This window comes from Pogona vitticeps, chromosome 2 (assembly GCF_051106095.1).
Source record: "Pogona vitticeps strain Pit_001003342236 chromosome 2, PviZW2.1, whole genome shotgun sequence".
Taxonomy (NCBI): domain Eukaryota; kingdom Metazoa; phylum Chordata; class Lepidosauria; order Squamata; family Agamidae; genus Pogona; species Pogona vitticeps.
Window position 1 is genome coordinate 13,137,938 of NC_135784.1, and position 26,872 is coordinate 13,164,809.

Genomic DNA, 26,872 nt, shown 5'->3' on the forward strand with positions numbered 1-26,872 from the left:
CCTTCATTTAAAGGGACTTTAATACTTTCTGCTGTTTAATATGGAATGGGAGAACACAAAATTAAAAAGATTTTCTCATTGATGGGGTGGAACGTGGGCTCCAATCCCCACTGAGATGCTGATACTGTTCAAATGAGCTAGTAATATGTGAACTGCTGCTGAGGAAAAGATTTTAAGGGGGAAATTATCCTTCTGCCTTTTGAAAGGTATTTTTAAAATTGTTTTGACCAGCTTTTATTTCACTCCTTTCAACCATTACTATTCAGATATTTTATATATCTCAGAACCGTCATCATTAGGTATATTAAAGGTTTTTTTAAAATGTCTTCAAAATGGTTTTTAAATCTTGACTAATGTTTATAGTTTTCTACAGAATTTTTAAATTGTTATTGTGTGATTTTCAGTGTTGTGAACTGCTTTAGGGAGAAAGGTGGCTTATAAATAAAGCAATAAATGATAAATAAATATTGCAGACTATTATCCAGAAATCAAAAGAAGCCAGAGACTCAGAAGGGCAGCTGTGAAGGGAACTAGAAAAGAGCCTCAAGTGTGAGGATGTGTTGCTGGAGATGAAGGCCAAAATCCTCCGGACACTTGTATTCTCAGTTATTGTGTATGGATGTGAACACTGGTCAGTGAGGAAAGCCTGCAGCAGAAAGTAGCGCTGGAGAAGAGCCGTCCAGCCAGCTATGTATGATTTCCTGGAAGCCACCCAAGGTCGTTTATCCTAGGGCAGGGAGAATCATAGAAAAATAGAGTTAGTATTAGCGACCCCTGGGAAATTCATGGCCAGAAAGGATTTAAGATAAAGACAAGGCACTTTCTTTCTCTTACCCTCCATCCCAGCTCATCCTGTTTGCCTGCCTGCAGAATTGGAATTTCTGCAACTACCTTGGAATTCAGCAACATGTTTGACAACGAAATTTAGCAAACTCTTCTTCATTATTAAAAGTAAAGTGCGAGCACAGATCGGTTTTTGTTCCCTAATTTAAAAAGTCTATAAAAATGAGTATTATTGTCATTTTGGTTTTTTTCACCAGGAAGGGGGGAAATGTCCATGAGGCCACGCGTAGCAGTGGCTGGCGTGTCCTGGCTCCGTGGGAAGGCAGGGAGAAGGGGCAACCCTGCCCTCAGGCCCCTGACAACAGGAATGGGGAGGCCCCCCCCTTCTCCTCTCTTTCTGCAGCCTGAGGTTTCCCTGGGACCCAAGACTGGAGCCAAAGAAAACACCCAGAAGAGCTTCGGCCGGCCTTGTTCCCTGTGGGGTGTGAAGCTTGTTCCTGGTTCGGGAACCCGGCCAGCCTCCGATGTGCAGGGCTGAGGGACCCGATAGGTGTTGCTGTGGGTAGAGATTCAACAGGGGTCATTTCTGCATTGGTGCATTTCCCTTCTTTGCAAAATGTCTGATTGGTTGATAGGAAAAAAAGGCTATTCTTCTGTTTTGCTGGAGAATTCCTAGCTAGGACTGTTGGGAAATGGGCCCTTTTAAATTCCTGCTTCAGGACCAGATTGCTTCATTTTGCCTTTTTTTTTGGGGGGGGGGGGAAATCAGGTAAAAGCAAAATAACAACAAAACACCAACCCTTCCCTTGACCTCTTTGGACACCAGAGTGTGAACCTGCACCATCACAAGCGCCTCTGATGCAGAGCAGAGGGCATTTCGGGGGCCCTTTCTAGAGGGAGTGGGAAGCTAATTTATATATTGGAATGGACAAGAAAAAGAAGTATGGAGGCAATTTCAGACTAAAAGAGACACAGCCATAGATCTGGGCCTGATCTTCAGGCATAGGTGTAGGATCCAGTGATGAGATCTGAAGAGGTTCATCCTATGTTTTTGAGTTGGAAACAAGGGGTACACAGCCTTGCCAACCCCTTCCCCAAAAAACTCTGCAAAGAGTGCACCAATTTGTGCTTGATTTTCCAAACGAAGAATGTGTGCATGAAAGCCCCTTCGTGACTAGCTCAAGCCCTCCTCCTTGCCCGATTTCTCACAAACCTTCTGATGCAAAAGATCACGGAGAATAAAACTGTCAGTGGCTCTGTCAGACATCCAGGAGACATTTCAGGTTGTGGACAGAGAACACGAAGGAGAGAAGAGCTTTCCCCTCTTTATTCTCCAAGATCTCCATTCTCCCCACTTAATTTTCTCTATTGATTCTGTCTAAATTGAATTTATACAGCTCTGACATTGAAGTAAAAAAATTGACAAAACTTTTGACATTTTGTATAATTTTTTTAAAAATTCAAAAGAGTTTGTAAGAAAGAATACCGTCCAGCCTCAACTGAGGCTCACAGAAGACATTTGTAGGCTGATACAGATATATATCTGTGGTAAAAATTGAAATCCTGAAAATGGGGCAAATGCCCTCTTGGGAAAGAAACCCCAGTTGGAATTTGGGTGCCTTTAGCAACATCCGGTAGACAGTGTTTAGATGCAACAGATCTGGGTTCAAATCCCCCCTCAGGTACGATGTTTCATGGCGGAGTGGGGAGGCTTTTTCCACCTCATGCCTGAACTAAGCCTTCCTCACAGGGCGGTTGTGAGACTGGGATGTAGTCAAACTCAGTTGGCTCTGGCCAGGCATTGATCTATCCTCTGGAAGCCCCTGTTGCTCAAGTCGGCCTGAAGCAGAAAGCAAGGGTTCAACTGGCCATTAAAAGGGGTATTGCTGTTGTGTTCAAAAGTGTTAAAAAGAAAGGACAAGATGGGCCTGTTGATGTTCAAGGAAGAAGCCTGAGCCTATGCCAGAGAATCGAATCCTTCAGCTGGGTTTCCTTTCCAAGCTCACAGGCACAAGCGTGCAAAATGAGAATTACAGTGATTGATGGGTGGTTGTGGGAGGTGAGGAAGTGCCCACAGCCAGAGCCACCAGCTCCTTCTCCTAATGCAGGAAATATGGCGGAGATGCCCACCACTTCCTTTCATGCAGCTTCTTCATCCAGAAAAGAAGTTTGCTTGCTGGGTGAAGCGGTATGGGGAGTTAAGACGGCATCTCACTGACACTTGGCATTTTTCACTGCCAAGTTGTCATGGCTTTCAATTTTGGCTCTGCATTGGCTAACCTCACCTAAAGCAGAGCTCATTCTGCTCTGAGGAGATCAAAATTGTGAGGGCAAGGCAGCTCATTCTTGAGTGCCAAGAATGGAAGCCATTTTGGGCAGGCGGGTCCTGTCAGGCAAGAGAGAAGGACACAAAATGGCGCCCTCCTGCTCAAAAACAGCAGCACCGAGAGGTTGTTTGGCTGGTGAGCCCATGTCCATGGAAGCTCATTGAGCATTTCCAGGGTAGATTCCTCGGGGAGGAATGAGTACTTCCCTCTGTTCTAATCCCAACAGCTGGCACCATATTGGAAAAGAGGAAAGATCTTCTCCAATACACAAGCAAACCCATTGTGTGCTCTGCCATGTTCTCAGGCAGGTGACAGTTTAAATACACCTTTTTGTCAGGTCAACAAGAGGTACTGAGCAGGCTTCCAGGAAGGACATCTTCAAGGCTTCCAAGTCAACTTCTCTTTGTATAAAATGGGCATTGCATTGTATTGCATTGTATTGTGTTTGGTTTTTTATTGTGTTTGCTTTTCCGATGCCTTGCCTGTTGGTTTGTGGTGTCTTTCAGATTTCTGTTTTGTTGCCCATGTGATTGCGCAGAAAGGAAGAAATCTTTGAGGAAAAGAAGAAAGGAGAAGAAGGGCGAGGAGGAGGAAGAAAGAAAGAAAACAAGAAGCTCCCCCACCCTCGTGCTCCTGGGTTCCCAGATCCCAGATAAATTAAAGATGGGTAGGCAGGAGAAACGGGTGATGTGGCCATCTGGCCTCTTCCTTCCAGGAAGCAATGTTGAAGCCAGACACACACATGTGCGTGCACACACATGCACATGCACACACATGGAGACAGTGGAATGCACAATGGGCAAGTGGATTCCTAAAACAGCGCTATAGTAAAACAAATGGCCCCTGGCAGAGGAGTTTAAATAAGTAAAAAAACATGAATGTGTGTGGGGAGAATCAATCTTCCTTTTACACCTTTCAAGAAATTAATTAAAACTTGCTAGACATGGTTCAAATCCCATTTCCATTTGTTGTAAACCACTCAGAGTGGCCCTGGCTGCCAGATGGGCAGTATATAAATCAAAGAAATGATAATAAATAAATAATAAAAATTCTGCTGGTAACGGGATTGAGCTCAAAGCTCACAAACGAGCACTCTGACGTCTTGTGCCCATTTGCGTCTTTCAGGAAGTCCGATTGTGAGGAAAGGGTGCTGTTCCCCTCAGACTTCAACCCATCCCATAGTTACGTATTATCATTAGGTTCAGATTGACGATAGTAAACTGCTAAAATTGCTTCTGAACATCTCTTGGACTTTCTGTGCACAGCATATATGGATTCCCCATGTCTTATATGTACATTGCTCTGGTCTCTTTTCTAGAAAAATAAAAAATAAAACGAAGTCTAGGAAAACTTTGACAAATGAGGTCAGAAATCGTGAAGAGCAAAAGGTGGCTTAGAACAGGGGTGGATGGCATCAAGACCCTCTTGCCCAAGGCCTCCCTAAAATGGAAAGCCAGCACTGATAAATGTCCATTCTGGGGTAACCCCCAAAACCCCACTATTTACTGCAGAAAGAAAAGTGGGCAAATCCAGCCTGTTGCGAGAGCAGAAAACCCCCACCTCCAATTGCTCTAAACCAAGTTGTGTTAAAATACAAAGGAAAGGGAAGGAAAAGAAACAGTGACAACTGGAATGTTCATTGAAGAAAAATAACATTAGGTAAGTGTTATAACACCGAAAACAGCAAGCAAAGGGATAATAATTCTCGGTGTTGTTCCACAAGCATCTTTGGGTGGAGGACTGGCTCGTTGATTAACCCGATGAGTCCGCCGCCCCCCCCCCCCCGCAGCCTCCCTCCCTCCCCCTCCACCTACTCCCCTCCCCCCCCCTCAGAGGGAAACAAGCGGCTTAAAAGAGATTCCCGAAAAAAACATTTACGAAGTGACTTTCTCTTTCCTTGCGTCGCGTTCTCTGCCCGGCAGCCGATGACGACAATGGAGACCATCTTTACTATTGGTCGAAAGTTTTCACCGTAGCCAATCCGCACTTTTCGTTCGCTCTTGGAGGCTGGGGTTCGTTTCTCGGACTTCGGATTAAGGCTTTTGCGGAGGAGCGGCTTTGCTGCGAAGCGAAGCGATGCCACTTCACTTTTGGCTGGCGGGGGTGGCCGCCCTGCTTCTTCCGGGGCTGACGGTCCTAGGTGAGTCCTGCTTTTCCTCCCAGGGACCGAAGCGCTTGGGGGGGGGGCTTTTGGGGACGGGGAGGAGGACCCCGCTTTGCTACCCCTGCCTCGGGCTGCAAAATATGTTGAGCGGCTGTGACGAGCGCTCCGAAGGAGGCGCAACTTCGGAGTCACCCGTGTTGGGAAGGGAGGAGGAGGGAATTCGCAGCATTTTCTATTGTTTGATATTATGTTGTAAACCGCCCTGAGTGGCCTTGCAACCGGATGGGCGGTATAAAAGTCAAATAAATAAATATTCCGTTTACATGGGGCGGGGGAAGGAGGTTTTGTCTCAGTCGATCTGCTGGGGGGTGAGGACGAAGGAAAGGGGCTCTGAGCGTCTCCCCTTCTCCGCCCCTGACTTGCATGTTTGGGAAGCCGGACGGGGCAGGAGCCGCTCCCTTTTCCTGCTTCGGAGCGCCGTCGAAGTGGACGCGGAGCAAGATCCGGATGGGCGGCGAAGGGACGGAAGGAACCGCTGCCCTCGCTAATGCATCGGGGCCCTGGTGGGCGAAACACCTGGGGCGTGGAAACTGTTGCCTGGATCCCCAAAATCTCCCAGCCAACCTCAAAAGCGGGGGAACGTTGCAAACGCCTTGGTTTGGGGAATATGGCCCTTGTAGTCCAGAGCAGTCTCGTTTCCCGCTCTTGGGCATATTTTTTATTGTCTTGTTAATGCGTTAGCCATCCAAGGTCCTCTTTTCTGTTTCCTCCATCCTTTTTCTCTCTGCTGACCAGTCCAGTTTAAATGGTTTCACAATCTGTAGGGTCCCCGCTCGCCACACACTCCCAAAAGGTGTGATGATGGGGTGTCAGCTTCTAGGGACTGCATGCGACCCTGGCCTGGTGGGTCAGTTCCTATCCAGATGATGTGTTCTCTTTGAGCCGAATGGTTCATCATCTGTAGCATTCATTTTATGCCCTTTCCCCAGCATTTGGTACCCTTAAGAGCCGCCTACTGGGCTGCCTTGCGGGGGGGGGCAGGCAGAGGGGAATGGAGAAACCCATCCCGTGCTTGTGAACTACTCTGCACAGGTCAAGCTCTGCCTTTCCTGCTTTATCAAATAGTTTGAGCCAGAGGGAGGGGAAGGCGACCAAGAAGCCCTCTATATGGCTGGGATATGTCTCCTGCTGGAGATGGGCCTGATCCAGTGCCATGCCTCAGAGCTTTGCTTGACCCTGCAGAAAGCAGCCCCCCAAATGATTTTTTTTAATTTTAAGCTAGCATTCAAGGTTTTTTTTAAAGACAAAGTGGGGGTGGAAGATCTGCCTGTGCCCCATCCACCCATTTGGGGCAAAAGGGGTCTTATTTTGGGGATTTCTGGGTCTTGGCTGAAGAGGGTGACTTGACCTTTTCTTCACTGCAGACACAACCAGAGGCAGAAGATTGGCTCCTAAAACTTTTTTGAACCAGTTGAAAGAAGCTAAACAGAGAGCTCGGCCTTAAAAGTGGGTTCCCTTCATGGAAAACTGTTCCCTTTCAAAGCAAGTGAAGTTAGAGCCAGCTCCCCTGTGGGTTGACGACTCCACACCCCCCCCCATTGAAGGGGGGCACTCATTCTTATTTGGCTTCTTAGTTTATGATTCATCTTTAAGTAATTGTCAAAAATCCCTGGGGTCTGTCTAGATGACCTTGAGTCTGAAGCTGCCCAAAGTGCTTTCAATATACAGGGACCCTTCTGCCTTACTTCATGGCACATGGTGTCCATGAACTCCAAGGCTACCCTGGTAACATGCATCTCCACATTGATGTTAACATCCCCCAGAAATAAAAGTCTGGAGGACCTCAATAGTGCACCCAGGGCAAAGTCCATCATCCCTGATATTTAGTAGCAGCATGAGCAGAGCAGAGTCAGTTGATAAGGTTATCTGAATTCTGATGGCTGGGAGGAGTACCAAGTGCCAGGGTTTGATACCTTGTCTGTTTAGGAATTAAAACGGTTATCAAAGGTATAGAAACAGCTCTAAAACTGCCCTAAAAGTAAAGTACTTTTAAACTTCCAGCATAAAGATATTGTTGACTACAAGTGTTCTGAAAACAGTGAATTGGCTGCAGTACCAGCAAGGTCCTTGAAAGGACTAATTTTTGGCAATCCCCAATTCTGTTTTGCTTTCCAATCTATACATAATGATAACAGTAAATATTGGCATCTGATGGGTAATTGATGTAGATACATTTTAATTTTGCTTGTAAGCTGAATTGATAAAATGATGACATATGAATGTTTATTTCCCTGCTTAATGGCAGGTCTATTGCAATTAAGCAGCTAATGTAAACAAAAATGACTCTTTCAAGCAACAGCCACTGCTTTGGGGGCAGAATTAAGTAAATAAGCCAATTTTTAAAATAGATAGCTGCTTCCGAGCAGTTAAGTAAATAAAATTTAGACTAGAAATAAACAGTGAATCCTCATGTTACATGAGAAGATCAGAAGATGAGAAGCAACAGCTGTAAAAAAATGCCAAATTCAGGAGACTTTTGTTTATTCTGCCCTGCACTCTTTCTTGCCTCCAAAGACTTACTTATTCCCTTTCCTCAGTTCTGCACTTGCCCCGTTTACCTCATTTTCATTCACGTCTTTTCCCCCACCCTTTGTTAAGCCACTTATTATCTTTGTTTCCGAATACAGGAATCTGGCTATCCTCCATGGAGGTGCATTTATACACGGAAACAAAAACATAGGATGCTCCTGGGTGGGGCTAGTGAGTCAACATTTTAAACATGAATAGACTGTGGCTGGGGTTCAGGGGTGTTTTTCTCATCCACAGATCCTCCTCAATCCATCCTCTCCCCATCCCTTTCCAGGCTCCTCCTCGCACTCCCTGCACTATTTCTACACAGGGGTATCTGAACCCAACCAGGGGCTGCCCCAGTTCATCACAGTAGGGTACGTGGACAACCAGCTCTTCAGCCAGTATGACAGTGTCACAAAAAGGGAGCAGCCTCGGGCACCCTGGATCAAAAAGGTGGATGAGGATGACCCCCAGTATTGGGACAGGAACACCCAGATATCCTGGAATGCTGAGCAGGTGTTCAGAGAGAACCTGCAGATCTTAAGAAATCGCTACAACCAGAGTGGAGGTGAGTAGAAGGCAGGATGGTCAGGTATTGTTCCCCCAAACCTCAACTTCACTCTTATTTCCTTCTGGGGAGGGGGATGAGGAAGGGGGGTGGCTGGAAAGAAGGAAAAGGGGTTCCTTCTGGGGAGAGACCACCTCTCCCTCTTTCCCCAAAACTATGCATCTGGTTACCCCCATGGGAGCTGTGGGGAGTGTGTTCCAGCTTCACTTCAGTAAACACAGAAAGGAAAATCAGGTATGTGTGTGTGTGTGCATGTGTGTGTGTGTACACCCACAGAATCCCTAATTCTTTTCTTTTCTCCGAACAAGGATGGAAAGAGAGGAGCCCTAAAAGCTGGGGCCCTGAAAGCCTGTGGATCTGTTCTCACCCCTGTCTATGAACTCAGTAACCAGTTCTCTCTCTGAGCAAAACAGAACACAAGATAAATTATCCCAAATTCTTGCTTGACGTTTGGGGGCAAGATTCTTCACAGTGTACAATACTGTATATTTATTAAAGGTACATTGTGATGAACGGATCTCGTGGAAGAGGATGAATCCACTCCAGGTGTTAGTCCAGACTTTAAAGGAAGTTTTCAGGGGCTGAACCTAGTTTAGGGATAGCTTTCAACACCTTGGGATGCCTCCTGTAAAATTCAGAGTGGGTTTGCCATTTCTGCAACACCGGAGTCTTCAACCGCCACCGATTTCTGTCTCCATTAATGTGTCTGCCTGAGTAAAGAATACAAATGTGGAACTAACTCTTTCACACATCCTAGCTCAGAGACGTAGGTAAATGCCTGGGCTCAAGACACTGGCCCTGGCCTCCTGCCTGCTTCACGCCATCGCGGTGTGTCCTCTCTAGCCAGGCTGTCCTGGCCTGTGTCCTGCTTCTCCTGTTCCACCGGCCACAGTGGGGGATCTACTGGATCCATGCTGCAGGCAAGGCTTCCGGATGGGTCTGACCTGAATAGCCAATTAGCCCCTCCCAGGTCTTGCATCTTTCAAAGACGTCCACACGGGATCGCCCGCAGACAAGCAGGTGGACTGATGTTGATGGCATCATCTGACCATTCCTTTTCGTTTCACTGGAAAGATAGTCCAATGTGAACCTCAAGTATTCTTACTAATAGTTCCCTCCACTCTCCCCCAGTTTCATTTTCTCAGCCTCAGCTCCGCAAGTGAGGTGAGAATTCCCTCCTGGTCCTCTTTTCTGAGGGCCCAGAGGTGGCAATAAGGCAGCCGAGGGGTGGGATGGGGGGTCAGTCCTTCATCTGGGGCCACCCTCTGCACCACCTCCCTTTCTGTGTCTTTCTCCATCAGGTGATCCCTCCCTGCAGCAGGACAAATGTATTTATATATTTGATTTATTTAAAATATTTGTACTCTGCCTTTCTCCAAATAGAAGGACCTAAGGCAGCTTATAGAGTTTGAAAGACAATATTAACGGCTAAAAACAAATGTTTGTTTAGTTGTTAAGTCGTGTCTGACTCTTCGTGACCCCATGCCAGGCCCTCCTGTCTTCCACTGCCTCCTGGAGTTTCGTCCAATTCATGTTGATAGCTTTGATGACAATAAATTATCGAAATAATAAAAAAAGAATTAAATATACATTGTATTTAAAATATTAGGTAAAAACATTATTGAAACAAATTTAAAAGCAACACCTTATTTTAACACCTTTCTTAGAGAGCCAGTCATTAAAGAAAAGGCTGCCAAAACAGCAACACTTTTGCCTGCTGGTGGAAGGACAGCAAGGATGGGGCAGGGAGTTCCAGAGTCTGGGAGCAGCCACAGAGAAGGCCCTCTTGTGTGTGTCCTCACCAAATGTACCTGGTGATGGTGATGAGACCAAGAGAAAGGCCTTCCCAATGATTTGAACACCAGGGCAGACTCATAAAGAAAAGTGGGAGCAGCTCTAATGAGGGAGGAGAGTGAGGGGGACCCATTAATTGGTTCTTTTCCTTTTCTTAAGGCCACCCATGTTAGAAAATCTATCTCAGCCTCTGCTGTGGGGAATTTTCCTATTCAGCCTCCTTCTGTGGGGCTTCGCAAGTGGGGTTGAAGGGGGTGGGAGGGAGGACTCCCCCTCTTCCTCTCTGTCTTCCTCTCACCCCCCCCCCCCCAATGTGTGTCCCTTTCAGGGTTTCACTCCGTGCAGTGGATGTACGGCTGTGAGCTGAGGGCAGACGGGAGCCCAGGAGGAGGGCATTCCCAGTTTGCCTACGATGGGAGGGACTACCTCAGCTTCGATAAGGAGACCCTCACCTGGACGGCTGCTGATCCAAAGGCCCAGATCACAAAGATGAAGTGGGAGAAGGATCTGGCCCTTGCCCAGAGACAAAAGGCCTACCTGGAGGAGATTTGCATCGAGTGGCTGCGGAGATACCTGGACTACGGGAAGGAGACGCTGCTGAGGAGAGGTGAGGGATGATGGCAGGAGAAACAGGGAGGGCTCCTGGTGGAGAAGAGGGGCCATATTCTCTGCAACGCCTCTTTTCTGCCTTTTTTCTATCTTTGACTCAAAGGGGTGTGAGGCTTATCCCCCATTTTGGATCACAGTTGGGTTGCTGAAGTGTAATGTGGGACACTCGCACACACACCCTAGAGAATGCCTGGTCCTTGTGGAATGGTATAGAAATGGGAGGGGGAAAGGGAGGGAGGGAGGAAGGAGCTGATGATGGATGGAGAGAAAGAAGGAAAGAAAGAAAGAAAAGAAAAGAGCTATTTTCTGACAACAAAACAGCATCAAGCCCAGTCTTCTTCTTTGGCCAGCGAGACCTTTGTGGGCTCCCCTTGTTCTGGATTGCACCCTTCCGTTTCTGTTTCCAGCGTGGCTGATGGCCAAGATCAATCCAGAGCAGCCCTTTTTGCGATGCTGCCCTTGGCATCTTCACTGGGCTTTTGCTCTCTGTCCTGCGGTCCAGACATTCCCTGCCCTCCCGTTGCCAATTTCTGCCCCGGACAAGAAGGCACCCTCTTTCTGTGAGGGAAACAACACACACATACTGTACACCATTGTCAGCCAGGCGTCCTGTCCCTTGAAGAGTCGTCTTTCTGGCTTCGAAGCCAGCTGCAGGGAACTAGGCTGATGGAGGCCATCCTGAGCCGAGTTTGAATTCTTTTCCTGCTTTCATCTTAAACACTTCAACGCTCTGCTTTTATTCTTGCTCCCTGTGGCTCCATCACTTCCCTGGCCCCCATTTTTATCCCCATCTGGTCATTCCTTTCCCCGCTGTGTAATTTCTTCCATCTGGTTCCCGATTTGCTTTTTGCCAGCTGCCACTTCCCTCCTTCTTCCACCTTGCAAATTAGAGACACAGAACCAGGATGATTAAGAGGATGATTTGTCAGACCAGCCAACATTTTATAAAGAGGATGTAAGCCTCGAGGGTTCACAAACACTCTCTCTCTCTCTCTCTCTCTCTCTCTCTCTCTCTCTCTCTCTCTCTCTCTCTCTCTCTTTCTCCCTCCCTCCCCCATACACACGAATACACACGGACAGACACACAAAAGGATCCTGAAACCAAAATACTTAGTTGCTTAAATAAGGATGCTCAAAGGCAACAGAAAGAAGGAAGCTCCCTGGAGGAAGAACTGGCACTCCAGCAGATAACAAAGCTGACGAGGCTTTCCGAAAACATCATAACCTTTAAGAAAGGAGGGCAGGACATTTCTTTCCCTCTTTCTGGTTCCTAGACAATATGACCAAAATATCCCCTTCTTTGATGGAAAGCTGTCAGATACACCACCCATCGTTTCCAGCTGCCTCCTGAAAGCTCTTTCTACACAGAGACCTGCCTCTCCAGCCACCTTGGCTGCCACGGAGTTTCAGTCATATTTTAAAAATGGTTACTCTTCCAGTTTCTTGCACATATTAAATCTTGCCCCAGTTACCATAATATTAATTACTTTCTCCCCCCCTTCTATTTGAATATTTCTACACATGTTTACAAAGCTATCATTGGACACTTTTGTATGTTTATGCCCATCATTTCCTTTATCTTATTAAAGACCACTGTCCAGTCTTTCTGCATCATATCACATTCCCACCACCTTTGAAAATGTGTAGATTACCAGGTCTGTTCTTACCTCTCCAGCAAAGAGATGGTGCTTCATTATTTATTAAATTCAATTCCACCCGAGTTAAATACTATCTCTATATTGCTTTATACAAGCTCTCGTTAACCCTTATAGATATGCTCTTCGGTATTCTTTTATTCCATAGCTTCCAATCTCTAACACTAATTTCTTCATGTAAATCTCAGTATTTAATTTAGTTTCTGCTTCCTTCAATATCTTTTACAGTATATTATACTTATTATCCTCTCTCTCTATTGCTTTTATGACCTTCTCCCTTTTCCTTTTTTCAATAATTTCTTAAAATTTTGTCAAAGTTCTACATTTCCCTAATTTTTTTCCTCCTATCATTAATCCAGTTTTCTAAATGAATTGCATTTAACCCATGAAATTCCTCCTTCTCCTGGTAACACTCTAATTTGTTATCTATTACACATCCTCTTTAACCAATCGCTTATTCTGCTGATTCCTTGCTCTACTAATACCCTTTTTATACCTCTCTTAATATTTCCAGGAAATCAGTCTAATTCAATCAATTGACATAATGGAGAAATCATTTTTTGCAGCATTGTACCAAATTATTTAGGAATTTTCTAGATTCATTATAATTTCTTTCACATTTTCCATAAAGAATTATTTCTTTATCTCCCGCAATACTATAAAACTCTAAATTACTCCAGATTGTACATTGACTATTACCTGTCATGTAGCTTCTACACATTAGGTAAACTAATCCTCCTTTTGTGAAAAAGACCATATTTTTTTTACTCTTAATCCTTTATTATTGTTACAAAATGTGTTTGCTGGCTTTAATACTAAGATTCATTTCAGAATGAAACCGTTCTCAGACACAGAGAGCCGGCAGATTCAGCCTCCCTCCTTTGGGAGGGTAACCCTCGTGAGCCCATGATCCAGATCTGGCGATCCATCGGATTTCAGGCCATTCAAGCCTAGGGCCTGGAGACACACAACCAGCAGCCCTAAAAATCTTTGCTTGCAAACAGGGATGTCAACCTTGAAGGCCATATATGTGAGTGTCCCCAAGTGAACCTGGAATGTCCTTTGGTTTGGAGGTTGGTCCTCCTTTAGTACACCTGCTAGGATGAGATGTCCACCTGCTCTTTGAAGGCGCCTCCTGTCCTGCCAGTGACTTCGAGAGATTTGGATTGCTGACATGGATGTTCATTTTGCCATTTTTGCAGAGCCTCCAGTAGGGAAGGTGACAAGCATGTCGGTCTCTGAAGGCCGGGTGATTCTCGTCTGTCACATGTACGGCTTCTACCCCAAGGAGATCGAAGCCACTTGGAGGAAGAATGGGGAGATCGTGGAGGAGGGCACCTTCCGGAGGAGCATCGCTCCCAACTCCGATGGGACCTACCACGCCTGGCTTGGTGTCGAGACAGACCCTGCAGATAGAGGGCTCTACCGATGCCACATCGATCACGCTGGCCTGCCGGAGCCTCTGGTCCTGGCCTGGGAAGTGCCTGGTGGTGAGCATTTGCAGGGGAGGGAAGGAGATGGAGTGGGAGAGCAACTTCCACATGGGAAGGGCCAAAAAAGGAGCACCATCATAGGCAAAAACTCTCCACAGGACCCCCATATTTTGGGGAGTATGAAAAAGGAAGTATACCCTGGTCTGAAGGGAGAAACTGGCTGCGTAGCTCAGTGCGTAAGGTTTCTGGCTGGGGAGCAAGAGGCTGAGAAGTCAGTTCCCCACTCAACTTCCCGATCAGAGAGCTAGCCTGCGTTGTCTTGGGGAAGCTGCCCAGTCCCAGGGCAACCCCAGGAGAAGGGAATGGGAAACCGTTTCTCAAGACTCTTTAGCTAGAAATCCATGGAAAGGGTGACCGTAAGTCAGAATTGACTTGACGGCAGACAGTCGTCCTTTATTATTATGAGGCAGGAGGAGGTTGTTAGATGTTTTAAGGAGTCTGGAGCCCTCGGTGGGCATTCCTCAGTATGCGTACAGATTGCCTCTCACTTCCGAGCATGTGGTTCAGTGAAAAGTTCTGCATAAGGGTCCGAGGGCCTGCAAGGAGTGTGGCGGCTGGTCCTTCCTTTGAATCAGGATTTTGTCAGCTGTAAACAGATATAGGGAGGGGGCCCCATTTCCGAAACAGTGGGAAGCTCTTGAGAGACTGTCGCTCACTCCACAGATCTCTCTGTGTATGAAGATGCTGCAGGTGGGGGACTGCTTTCTCTCACTCCCGCCTGCTGAGGACCCAAAAGAATGATTTGTCTGGTGGCCCCATTCCCTCATTTCCTTCCATGGGCAGATGAAAACCTGCCTCTTTCGAGAGATTTATAGGGAGCCAGGAGTCAACTTAAATGAGGAGGCCTTTCTAAATGTACAGTTTGAAATTATGTTTTAAATACGAATATATTCAAGCTTCCAATCTAAATTGATTTATTTCAATTATTGGTTGATTTTTAAAAAATTGTCTTAACATTTTGGGTCCCCAGGAGGGAAGAACATTGGGATAAAAATCAAATAACTCAGTATGCAGATAAATAAACAATAAGCTCCTTCACCCAAATCTCACGCCAGGGATTTGTCAGAACATTCTGGAGGGGAAGTTGCCTTGATCCAGGGGAGGCATGCCAGAGGGAGGGCTGTGAGGAGCTTGCCAAAGCAGTCAAGAGAGTTTTGAGGGTGAGGCCAAAAGGCGGCTTTCACAGCATAGGGAAAAGAGAAAGCAGTCTCACTCCAGCCCAGAACCTGGCCTGGGACTGCTGGATCCCATGAAATTTGAAGGGTTTGATATTTGTTTCTATATAGAGGATCTGGCCCTCCTCCCCATAGATGCATATGTGCTCAGAAACACGAACAGTCTGGAGGCCCATGGGTGGGTGGGGGGCTAATGAGTGAACAGTTAGGACTTTGAGTATCTGAAGAACTGTGGTTGGGGTTCAGGGGTGTTTTCCTCATCCACAAGTCCTCCTCAATCCATCCTCTCCCCATCCCTTTCCAGGCTCCTCCTCGCACTCTCTGCGCTATTTCTACACAGGAGTGTCTGAACCCAACCAGGGGCTGCCCCAGTTCATCACAGTGGGGTACGTGGACGGCCATCTCTTCAGCCAGTATGACAGTGTCGCAAGAAGGGAGCAGCCTCGGGCACCCTGGATCAAGAAGGTGGATGAGGATGACCCCCAGTATTGGGACAGGAACACCCAGATATCCTGGAATGCTGAGCAGGTGTTCAGAGAGAACCTGCAGATTCTAAGAAATCGCTACAACCAGAGTAGAGGTGAGTGGAAGGCAGGATGGACAGGTGTTGTTCCCCCAAACCTCAACTTCACTCTTATTTCCTTCTGGGGAGGGGGATGAGGAAGGGGGGTGGCTGGAAAGAAGGAAAAGGGGTTCCTTCTGGGGAGAGACCACCTCTCCCTCTTTCCCCAAAACTATGCATCTGGTTACCCCCATGGGAGCTGTGGGGAGTGTGTTCCAGCTTCACTTCAGTAAACACAGAAAGGAAAATCAGGTATGTGTGTGTGTGTGTGTATGTGTGTGTGTGTGTGTATGTGTATGTGTGTGAGTGAAAGGCAGAAGCCTTCAAGCAGGGGCTCTGAAAGCCTGTGGAGACCAAGAGAAAGGTGTCCCCGATGATTTGAACACTGGGGCAGACTCATAAAGAAAAGTGAGAGCAGCTCTCATGAGGGAGGAGAGTGAAAGGGCCCCCTAAATTGTTCCTAGAGTTGCGGAGGAAGCGCATCTTAGTTTGTGAGTCATCAAACTTGACAGCCCACAAACTATGAATTCCCCCCAAGTGACCTGACGAACAACAAATCAGTTCATAATTCGTCAGATCATTTATTTATTTTAAAAAATTTTCCCTTTTGCTGTGCCTTTGGTAAGGCAGCGCGGCTGTGGAATCACTTTGATCCCTTTTTTCCCTTTGATCCCACGTGGCATAGCAAAATGAGGGGGAAAGGGATCAACGTCATCCTGCAGCTGTCCCTGAGCTGGGGGATCCCTTTGATCTCTCTTTGATGCCTTCCCTCCTCCTCCTCTTCTGCTGTGTGGGCATAGGAATAGGAAGAAAAGGGAACCTAGCCATCCCACAGCCCTAAGGGTGGGATTCCTTTTGGGCGGGCTTTAGCAAGCCACCTGGAAAGCACCTCTTTGCTTATTCCTCCCCCCCTTGAGGAACACCTGATCCTCTAGAGCAGTGGTTCTTAACGTGGGCGATAATGCCCCCCAGGGGGCGATTTCATTTTTCAGGGGGGTAGTAGAACGAAAAGGGGCAGCGTGGGGGCGCTGGAGCAAGCCAAACCTGTGAAGATGGCTGCAGCCTTTTTACAGTGTGCATGAATATATATTTTCCTCCAATCTTAATTTAGTTTCAGAGTTTTTGTCTTGAAATTTTTAGTTCCTGCATTGCGGTTTGTTTTTATACCCTTTTAATATTTCTTTTTCTGTCTTAAAATCTGCTTGCAACTAAATCATTAAATGTTCCTTTTTGGGGGCATTTCATTTTCTTGGAATTGAATTTTGTTTTCAGGGGTCATTGGATTTAAGTGTCTTAAATAAACAAATAAATAAATAAGATATCATCACCGTGGGGAAGGGGGCGATGATAACTTCCTCAATGACTCAAGGGGGCGTTTCTTTCAAAAAAGGTTGAGAACCACTGCTCTAGAGCATAAGCAGATAGGGAACACAGGGACGAATAGAAAAAGGTTATGTTCATTGCTTCGTATTCATAGGCATTGCTGGACCCCAAGAATATGAAGCAACGAATATCTGACAAATCAGGGATATTCAATGAATATCCTGATTCGTTTTTATATTTGTCCCCATGTGTAATTGTTACCCAGATGGGTTACTGTTCTTTATACCCCAAGGAGAGGAACCAGGAGAGTAGAGTAATCCTACCGTGAAGACCATGCACAAAACATTTTAGGTTATCCATTATTTCTTTTCCTAAGGGCCCCTCCATGTTAGAAAATCTTTCTATCTCAGCCTCTGCTGTGGGAAATCTTCCTGCTCAGCCTCCTTCTGTGGGGCTTAGCAAGTGGGGCTGAAGGGGGTGGGAGGGAGGACTCCCCCTCTTCCTCTCTGTCTTCCTCTCACCCCCACCCCCAATGTGTGTCCCTTTCAGGATTTCACTCCATGCAGTGGATGTACGGCTGTGAGCTGAGGGAGGACGGGAGCCCAGGAGGAGGGCATTCCCAGTTCGCCTACGATGGGAGGGACTACCTCAGCTTTGATAAGGAGACCCTCACCTGGACGGCCGCCGTTCCCACGGCTCAGATCACAAAGAGGAAGTGGGAGATGGACTTGGCGTCTAACCTGTATGTGAAGGCCTACCTGGAGGAGAATTGCATTGAGTGGCTGCGGAGATACCTGGACTACGGGAAGGAGACGCTGCTGAGAGCAGGTGAGGGATGGCAGAGGGACCAAGGAGGGCTCGTTCCGGGGGAACCATTCCCATTGCAACCCTTCCGCTTTTTTCCATCTTTGATACAAAGGAGCCTGAGGGTGTCGTCAGGCTCCAGTTTATCCCCTAGATAGCAATTGGGCTGCTGGAGTCTCACTGGGGCCACCACCGCAGAAAGCGCTTGTTTTCTCTGGGGTGGAATAGAAATATGATGAAGAAAACAAGCAAGCAAGCTATTTTTGAGCTAATCATGAACCAGCCCAGCCTTTTTCTTTGGCCTTTTCCAGACCATTCCCCCCCCCCCCAAGACCAGCACAGGCTCCCGTTGTTCAGGATCAGTTAAGGATCACTCCCTTTCATTTCCACTTCCGTCCTCTGCGATGGCCTGGTTCGACCCGGAGCAACTCCGGCGGGTGCTTCCTGGGGTAACGTTGTTGAGAACATCCTCACTGGGCTTTTCGGTTGGGTTTAAATGGTGCAGACCTTTGGCTGTCTGCCGGGTAAGCGCTGCGAGGCAGAAGAAGGCCCTTCTTTTCTCTGCGGGAAACTGGCACCTACACAGACTGTCCCAACTCCCATCTGGTAAGTCCTGAACTTCCCCAAGGCTCGGTGGTCAGGCAGCCTGTCGTCTTTCTAGCTTCGAGGCCAGCTGCAGGGAACCGGGCTGATGGAGGCCATCCGGAGCCGAGTTTGGATTCTCCTCCTGCTTTTCATCTGCTTTCTCCCTGTGGCTGCATCACAGAGTAGAGGTGGGGCTTGTGAGAGCCTTTGAAGCTCATCATCTATTTCATCATCTTTATTTTGCATCCCTTTATGCCATTGTTAGTACCCAGTGTGGTGTAGTGGATAGAATGCCAGAGTAGGACTCAGGAGCCCTGTGTTCAAATCCTTAACTCATTGGATGAGTTAAAAAACCTATGCCTTTAAATATCTCATTTACTTCGAAAGCCACATTAGGATTGCTATAATTTGGTTCCAACTTGAAAGCATACAACAATCACAGTGCCGTTGTTATGTGCTATCCAGTTGCATGTTCCTTACAGCAGCCATATGAAATTGGTGATCTAAAAATGTCTTATCATTAACAACTCTGCTCAAGCCTTTCAGAGTCTAGGCTGTAGGTTTTCTTTAAGCTAAGTCCATCTCGTACATAGGCTTCCTCTTTTCCTCCTCAACAGATGGACGGTGATCACCTTGTACTTTTCCAAACTCTCAAATGATGGCCACACAATTTGGTTGCGAGTCGCAAATGTCCTTCTCTTCTTCATGGATCTACAGGCCAAACAGAGGATGAGAGCAGGCAGAACAGTCAAGGGCATTGAAGGGCAGGTTCTGTTTTGGTTTGATTAGTCTGCTGGCTTTAATATAAAGATTCATTTCAGAAGGAAACCGTTCTCAGACACTGAGAGCTGGCAGCTTCAGCCTCCCTCCTTTGAGAGGGTAACTCTCGTAAGCCCATGAGCCAGATCTGACGATCAGTCGGATTTCAGGCCATTCATGCCTGGGGCCTGGAGACGCACAACCGGCAGCCCTAAGTGTCTTTACTTGCAAACAAGGATGTCATCCTTGAAGGCCATACAGTGGTGCCTCGCTAGACAGTTGCGCTGCATGACAGTTTTTTCGCTAGACATTGGCTTTTTGCGATCGCTATATCCCCTATAGCGGGATTTTGCGATTCCCCCCCTATGGGGGAATTTCGCTGGACAATGTTTGGTCCCTGCTTCGTAAACCTATTTTAGCTAGACGACGATTTTGACAGCTCCCTCCGCACTCGCAAACAGGTGTTTTTGGGATCTAAGCTTTGCAAGATAGCGATTTAAACAGCTGATCAGCAGTTCGTAAAGCGGCTTTCCTATGGCCGATCTTCGCTGGACAATGACGAATCTTCTCCATTGGAAGGCATTAAACAGGTTTCAATGCATTCCAATGTGGAAGTGCTTTTTGTAGACAGTGATTTTGCTAAACAGCGATTTCAGTGGATTATCATTGTCTAGCGAGCCACCACTGTATATGTGAGTGTCCCCAAGTGAACCTGGAACGTCTGTTGTTTGGAGGTTGGTCCTCCTTCAGTACACCTACTAGAATAAGATGTCCACCTGCTCTTTGAAGGCTCCTCCTGTCCTGCCAGTTACTTCGAGAGGTTTGGATTGCTGACATGGATGTTCATTTTGCCATTTTTGCAGAGCCTCCAGTAGGGAAGGTGACAAGCATGTCGGTCTCTGAAGGCCGGGTGATTCTTCTCTGTCAAATATACGGCTTCTATCCCAATGAGATCGAAGCCACCTGGAGGAAGGGCGGGGAGATTGTGGAGCAGGACACCTTCCGGAGGAGCATCGCTCCCAACTCCGATGGGACCTACCACGCCTGGCTCGGCATCAAGATGGACCCTGCAGACAGAGGGCGCTACCAATGCCACATCAATCACGCTGGCCTGACTGAGCCTCTCGTCTTGGCCTGGGAAGTGCCTGGTGGTGAGCAGCTGCAGGGGAGAGAAGGGGATGGGGTGGGAGAGCAACTTCCACATGGGAAGGGCCAAAGAAGGAGCACCATCATAGGCGAAAACTCTCCACAGGACCCCCATATTTTGGGGAGTATGGAAAAGAAGAAGCTGGCTGCGTAGCTCAGTGCGTTAGGTTTCTGGCTGGGGACCCAGAGGTTGGGAGTTCAATTCCCCACTCAACTTCCCAATCAGAGAGATAGCCTGCGTTGTCTTGGGGAAGCTGCCCAGTCCCAGGGCAACCCCAGGAGAAGGGAATGGGAAACTATTTCTCAAGACGCTTTAGCTGGAAAACTCTGGAAAGGGTCACCCTAAGTCAGAATTGACTTGATGGCACAAAATCATCATTCATTAGGCAGGAAGAGAGTGTTAGATAAGGAGTCTGGAGCCCTCCATGGACATTCCAGCACAGCCCTTGGGGGTGCGAAGTATCTGTTTCTTCCTGTTGGGCAATCCTTGAGATCAGTTGACATGTTATCCCTTTTCTGGAGAGGAGGGAATTCCCTCACCCTCAGCAATGCCAATGTTTCCCAGACCTGCCCTCGTCATAGGCTTTTGATGGCTAATTTAGATGTACTTCCGTATCCCGGAGGGAAAGGCTTGGTTTGATGAGGTGCCACTGAAGACCAGTGGATTCAAAGCTTGATCTCTCGATCACTGAAAGCCTGGGTGGTCTCTGGGCCTTCTTTCCCTGGCAATGTTTAGGCAGAGACCAGAAGCACACCTGGGGTGGAGGTTTTACTACCCCTTACTATAAATCTGTATATACTGGATCTTCTCTGGGGAGCCCCTTCCAGTCCTGATATTCTGATTGCATTTGTGCAGGAAACCAGACACAGTGAGAGACCTACTAAAGCTACTTCGCCCCTTTCTGTCTCGGAAGGATTCTTTCTGCAGCCTTCGAAAGCCCTTCTTCCCAAAACCCTGCTGCTCTGTCGCGAATGCCTCTTTCCCTGGCTGGAGGGCATTTTATGTACCGTCCTATGTTGGAGAAGAACAAGAAAGGGGAGCACGGTCCCTTTGCCTTCCTTCAGATGGTCTTTGATACCTCCTGCATTTCTCGGATACTTTAGATATTGAGGAGAGAAACAAAAAACACATAGAAGGAAAAAGCTTTTCTCTGTGTATTTTTTCTTATCAAGGAATTGTTCAGAGTATTACAAAACAGAGTGAGGATCTGCATGCCTGCTATTTTTTTTTATTACTTTGTTATGTGAAGAATGCCTTTTGAGAACCCACACTGAACAGAAGGTGCCAAAATTGTTACTAGAAAATAGGTTGTCAAGATCTGAAATTGTGTGTCTACAGAGTGTCAACATAATTTAGGAGATATAGAAAAAATAGCCCTAAAAATGAAGGTACTTTTAAAATTGAGGCTTGAACAATAGTTTACTGTAGTCAGTGCAAAAAAAAAAAAGAGCCACCTCCCCAGCTGAACAAGGTTATTGTACCGTAACAATCCTGACAGTTGAACATGTTTTACAAAGGATAACCAATCATAAACAAATGATGAAGGTCTTATAGTTGCACTTCCAATAATTACACTGTTTTGGTTTTCCAGGATTCTGGAGTTCCAGATCTTTTATACTACAGGCCTTTATTCCTTTAGTGTTTGCAAAATTTTAATAAAAACTATTACTGTCATAATAGTAGCTTGCCAGATTCTGCCATTGATCTCCCTAGAAAAGAACCTGTTTCCAGTTAGAAGTGAAAGGAAAGCAACTGAAATAATTATAAATATAGGGAGATAAAGGACACGCAGAGGAATTCAAAACAGGAATTCATCATGTCATCATCCAACTCATCATAACAACATTACACACTATGCCACACACACCGGATACCAACAACAATCATGAAGCAGCTCAGGAGAAGGAAGGCTTCATTTCCAAAAGCTGCCAGCACAGAAGTGGATTTTCTTCCATAGATTTTAATTGGCAGATGGTTAGATAAGCATTAAAAAATGTAGTGTTATTCCATGTGTGTTTTTTTTTAATATAAAGACTAAGAAATGCTTTTTTACTTTACACATTCTTTCTTTTAAGAACTTTGCTACATTCTATGCTTTTTCAATTTGCCTTTTCAGGCTATAGTGTAAGCTTTTGTATTTTTAAAATGTAAGCTACTGCCCTTTTGAAACATTTATAACATGAGTTAAGTTTTCCCTACGACTTAAGCTTTGTTTTTCGATGTCCTTTTGTTTGCATAACTATAAGAATTTTGGACAGCAATCTCACCTGCAGCTTTCCATACGTTGAAAGAATAGATTTCTACCAAAGCATTTCTGCCTACAAATGTTTACTACATGTTTGAGTTTTTACTTTTTGAAGTATTTTGTGCATGTGGAATATAGAAGTATTGTAGAATTAGACAACCTGATGCTGTCTGGAATTATTGCAACAATAAAATGACTTTTATTTGATACTCAGATAAATTTTGATATGGTATTCATTGATTTTGTGGTTCCATTCTGCCCTGTTTCCCCAAAAATAAGACCTAAACTGAAAATAAGCCCTAATATGGTTTTTCAGGATGCTCGTAATATAAGCCCTACTTAAAAAATAAGCCCCGGTTAAGTGAAACTCCACCCTCCACCCTTGTGCATCAACCAGAAGATGACACAACTGTATTTGAATAAATGTAGATGATTGTACATGAAAAAAAATATAAAACACCCCTTGAAAATAAGCCCTAATGCATTTTTGGAGCAAAAATTAATATAAGACCATTTCTTATTTTCAGGGATACTGGGTAACTGGGATAAATATCAGCTGCAATCAATATAGGCTTCTAATTTTTCCCTATAGGTCTATAAAATTCTCTCAAGCTTTTGGGGAAAACCCTGATCTAACAATGGGTTTCCATCCCCAGCAAGACTTTAATCTCACACCTTTCCTCCTGATGCTGTGGGGCCCCCATTGTTGGGAGGTTTTCAAGAAAAGATTGGATCACCATATTTCCGGTATGAAGTCCGAGATGGGATGAGGTCTCCTGCCTTGGTCCTTTCCAACCCTACGACAATTCTATGACCTTTAGTAGGTGGGCTTTTAATATGTAAACAACTTCTGAGGAAAAGGCTTTAAGGGGAGAGTCATTCTTTTATCTTTTCAAATTTGTTCTTAAATTTGTTTTAAGAGAATATTCTTTAGTGCTGCACTGGCTGCCCATTCGTTTCCGCATTGACTTCAAAGTTGTAAGGCTCTAAACGGTTTTGGACCTCGATACCTGGCGGAACACCTGCTCCCACCAAGATCTACCCGGATCACCCGCGCGAGCCAGGAGGTGAGGCTGAGGAGCCTGACGCCAAGGGGGGGGCGGAGGGAAAAGACACGAAACTGGGCCTTCTCGGCGGTGGCTCCTCGCCTTTGGAACAATCTCCCTCCTGAGATTCGCACGGCCCCAATGCTGGATACATTTAAAATTCAACTAAAAACATGGCTTTACACCCAGGCCTTCCCTCCTGTCAGCAGTTAACTTCCTTTCTTTTTGCTATCTATCATTTATTATATTTTGGAATGTTCTTGTTCTTGATTATGTCAATGGATTTATGTTATTTTAATGTATATATGTTTGTTGGTAGCCGCCCAGAGTGGTAGAATATACCAAATGGATGAGATAGAAATAAAATAAAATGAATGAATGAATGAATGAATGAATGAATGAATGAATGAATGAATGAATGAATGAATGAATAGTGCCTTTGAATAATTAATATTTTAAAATGCTCTACACCTTGGGTCAAGTCAGGGACTCAGAAGAGCAGCTGTGAAGGAACTAGAAAAGATGCTCAAGGGTAAGGCTGTGTTCCTGGAGACCAAGGCCAAAATCCTCCACACGCTTGTGTTCCCAAGAGTGAAAGCTGTGGTGGGTGAGTGAGGAAAGCAGACGGGGGGGGGGGGAAGAGTGCTGGAGAAGAGCCAGCCAGCCAGCCAACCATGTATTATTTTCTGGAAGCCTCCTGAGGTTGTTTATACTGACCCACAGAGAGAAGGGAAGGGGAATTCATAGAAAAATAGCATTACTATGAGGGACCCATAGGAAATTCCGGGTGAAGGGGGATGAAGAATGAGGGAAATGGAAAAGTGCTTTCATCCCCCCACTTCTCTTTCAGCCCAGCACATCCTCTTTGCCTTTCTGTACATTCGGAAATCAGTTGTTAACTTAAAATTCAGCAACTCATTCTTCATTATTATAACCAAAGCACAGGCACAGATTATTTTTTTTTCTAAATTTAAAAAGTATCTGCCCATTTTTGTAGTTTTTTTTTCACTGAGAGCTGGAAAAAATGGCCAGGTCACCTGGGGCAGCGAGATGGGTGGTCGGGCACTCATCACAGCCTCCCTATGAAGGGAGGGAGAAGGGCCAACGCTGTCCTCAGGGCCCCGATGCCAGGGGTGGGGAGGGGCTCCCCTTCTTTCCTGCTGCCAGAGCCCCGACCCGACCCCCCAGATGTGAAAGTGGAGCACCATAAGAAACACCCCCAAGGAAGGTCGTTAAATCCTCCCTGTCCCAGAAGAGCCTCCTCCTCCTCCTCTGGTTTTTGCAAAGCCTCTTCCTTGTCCTGGAACCACACCAGCCTGCAATGCACAGGCCTTAGGGCCCCAGCAGGTACTGCTGTGGGTAGAGATTCAACAGGTGAGGTTTTTGCACTGGGGCATCTCCCTGCTTTACAAAATGCTTGCTGTCCAGCTGGGAATCAGAAAGATCATTCCTCTGCCTCCTGGGCTATGAATGCTGGGCAATGAGCCAGCTTTCCTGGTTCCTTCCTGAACCAAACTGTATCATCTGACTCAGCTCTGCCTTTTCTGGGAAATCAGGTGGGAGCAAAGAAGCGGCCTCGACTGTTTTGGTCACCAGGGGGCGCTCCTGCACCATCGCTTCGCTCCCTAAGGAGAGGAGATGTTGATCTTTTTTTCTGCGTGGAGTTGGAAGGCTAGTTAGTTTCGAGACCAGGGGAGTCGGGTGGTGACAGGCAGCTGTCATGTCCCACCTATGTGCAAACAATACAATCACGCACAAATAGCCATGAGACACACGTGGGTGTGGGGGTACGTGTTTTAAGCAATGTAATAGCATTGAGTAAAGAGCCTCCTACAGAGAGCTCCAGCCCTGCTCTCTAGGAATAGATGTGGGATCTAATGAACATACGTTACACAAAAAGGGTTCAGCATTCTCAAAAAATGAACAATATACTCATTCCCATCTCTCTCTGTGTGTGTGTGTGTGTGTGTGTGTGTGTGTGTGTGTGTGAGAGAGAGAGAAAATGTTCCTGCATCTCCACCCCTCGTGTGTGTGTGTGTGTGTGTGTGTGTGTGTGTGTGTGTGTGTGTGTGTGTGAGAGAGAGAGAGAGAGAGAGAGAAAATGTTCCTGCATCTCCACCCCTCGTGACTTGTTCCAACCCTTCCTTGATTTCTTGGCAAGCCTCGGATGCTCTTTCTGCTCTCCAGCAGGGAGCAGCAAAAGATCACAAAAACATAAATAAAAATCAGTGATTCAGCTGGGAATCCACCAGAAATTTCGGATCGGGGGGGCAGAGAACAGGAATGAGAAAAGAGAAGGGCTTCTCCCCCCTTATTCTCCAATACTCCTATTTCTGCCACTTCGTTTCTCCTTCTTTTCTGTTTAAATTCATATTGCTGTGACACTCAGCTAAAATGTTGAGACTTGAATTCAGTTAAAGAATACAGTGAGCACATGCACACGTTTTTGATATATACAGTTACGTATAAGGGGATAAAAAAAAGATTCTGGGGAAAAAAGAATACTGTCCAGCATCCACTTTGAGTCCCAGGGAAGGTCTTTCCAGGATGAGGCTGCAATTTATTTCTGGAGTAAAAAGATAAAGCCTGAGCAAGGGTCAAAGGTCTTTTTCAGAAGAAACCCCAGTTGGGAAACGGAATTGGGTGCTCTGTTTGTGTCTCCAGATACCTCCAGGGGATGCAAAAGGTCTGGGATCAAATCCCCGCTGGTTTTCCTTTCCAAGCTCACAGGCACAAGTGTGCAAAATGGGAATTAACTGAAGGGCAGCCATGGGATGTAGGGGGGTGCACCCAACTGGAGCCGCTTCTGGTGCAGGAAATATGGTGGAGATGCCCACCACCTCCCTTGAGGCACCTTCCTCACTCAGAGCCTGGGCTCTGTGGGGAGATCAGACGCCACACGACTGACACCCATCATTTTTCTCAGCAAAGCTGGCTGTGGCTTTCAGTTTCAACTTGGTTGGTTGGCCTCGCCTAAAGCAGAGCACAGTCGACTCTGGGGAGAGAAAAAATGCGAGAGGGGAAAGCAGTTCATTCTTGGGTCCCAAGAACGGAAGCCATTTTGGGCAGGCAGGTCCTGTCAGACAAGAGAGAAGGACACAAAATGGCGCCCTCCTGCTCAGAAACAGCAGCACTGAGAGGCTGCATGGCTGGGAAGGTCACATCCTTTGAAGAAAACTCAGTATTTATTCAATAGAATGGTCGTATCGACCAGATAGGCGCGGTACAAATAGAATTAATTAATAAATAAATATTTCTCAGGCAGATTGCACAGGGAGGGCCCTGAGAAACTCAATCAGGATGAACCTCACTCAGTGCTAAT

At 46.3% G+C, this 26,872-nt stretch overlaps 1 protein-coding gene across 8 annotated transcripts in view; it reads left to right on the forward strand.

The window, feature by feature from the left end:
• LOC110070514 (uncharacterized) overlaps positions 1-22,723 on the forward strand; it is an 83,814-nt gene extending 61,091 nt beyond the window's left edge. For all 8 annotated transcript variants that reach the window (XM_078387447.1, XM_078387448.1, XM_078387454.1 and 5 more), the window contains 7 exons: positions 8,078-8,353; positions 10,476-10,754; positions 13,614-13,901; positions 15,384-15,659; positions 17,514-17,792; positions 19,976-20,263; positions 21,115-22,723. In XM_078387447.1, coding sequence (XP_078243573.1) covers positions 8,078-8,353; positions 10,476-10,754; positions 13,614-13,901; positions 15,384-15,659; positions 17,514-17,792; positions 19,976-20,263; positions 21,115-21,131 — 1,703 coding nt within the window. In that variant the 3' untranslated portion in view covers positions 21,132-22,723. The remainder of the gene's footprint in view (positions 1-8,077; positions 8,354-10,475; positions 10,755-13,613; positions 13,902-15,383; positions 15,660-17,513; positions 17,793-19,975; positions 20,264-21,114) is intronic.
• Positions 22,724-26,872: the final 4,149 nt, after the last annotated feature.